A 931-nucleotide genomic window follows, 5' to 3' on the forward strand; every position below is an offset into this window, starting at 1 on the left:
CTCCTCTCCTCTCCTCTGCTCTCCTCTTCTCTTCTCTCCTCTCTTACAGGTTCTGTGGCCTCTTCAGAACTGACTCAGCCCCCAGCAGTGTCGGTGGCCTTGGGACAGACGGCCAGGATCACCTGCCAGGGTGATCTGGTAACAAAAGTTTATCCTCGATGGCTCCAGCAGAAGCCTGGCCAGGCCCCCATGCTGCTCATCCATGGTGATGAAAACAGGACCTCAACGATCCCTGAGCGATTCTCTGGCTCTGACTCAGGAGACACTAGCACCCTGACCATCAGCGGGGCCCAGGCCCAGGACGAGGCCGACTATTACTGTTCAGCATGGGACAAGAATGCTAAAGCTCACAGTGACACAGGCGGATGGGGAAGTGGGACAGAAACCTCCCTGTGTCACCCTCTCCTCCAGCCCCGAGGGCTGCAGACCAAGCCCTGAGCAGGTTCAGCCCAGGTCCCACTTCCGAGGTCCCCAGCTGCCCCCTCCTCAGCCTGGGGAGCTCGGCAGGGAGAGGGGCAGCGGAGGCTCGGCGCGGGCGGGACCCGGCTCCCTGGTGTCTGGGCAGCGGCCCCAAGGCCCCACCTCAGTTCGAAGGCCCTGCAGCCTCCAGTGCGGTCTCCATGTCACCGCGTTGCTGGCACCAGCCTGGGCTCCACGCTCCCCCCAGAGGGACCCCTGGAGGAGGGTCTCCCGTCAGAGCGATTCCCGGGCCCCAGAGAGCAAACCAGCGTCCAGCGGGCGGAGCACTGAGAGGACGGAGCTGCAGGGGGCTCTGGGGCTACAGATGCTCCTCACAGCACAGATGACAGAGGGGCCCGTGTGGGGGAGCCACCCGAGGCCCGGAAGGCGCCTCCAGCACCTCAGAGGGCACATCCCGCAGAGCCAGCCCCCAACCCCACAGCCCCCGGCAGAGGGAGAAGCTCTGAGGGAG

General features: G+C 64.9%; 1 gene segment (V, D, J or C); it reads left to right on the forward strand.

The window, feature by feature from the left end:
• LOC102758825 overlaps positions 1–438 on the forward strand; it is a 1,264-nt gene extending 826 nt beyond the window's left edge. The window contains 1 exon segment of the V gene segment in view: positions 50–438. Within this exon segment, the coding sequence occupies positions 50–438 (389 nt within the window).
• The last annotated feature ends 493 nt before the right edge of the window (positions 439–931 follow it).

Source organism: Myotis davidii, unplaced genomic scaffold (assembly GCF_000327345.1).
Source record: "Myotis davidii unplaced genomic scaffold, ASM32734v1 scaffold9878, whole genome shotgun sequence".
Classification (NCBI taxonomy): Eukaryota; Metazoa; Chordata; class Mammalia; order Chiroptera; family Vespertilionidae; genus Myotis; species Myotis davidii.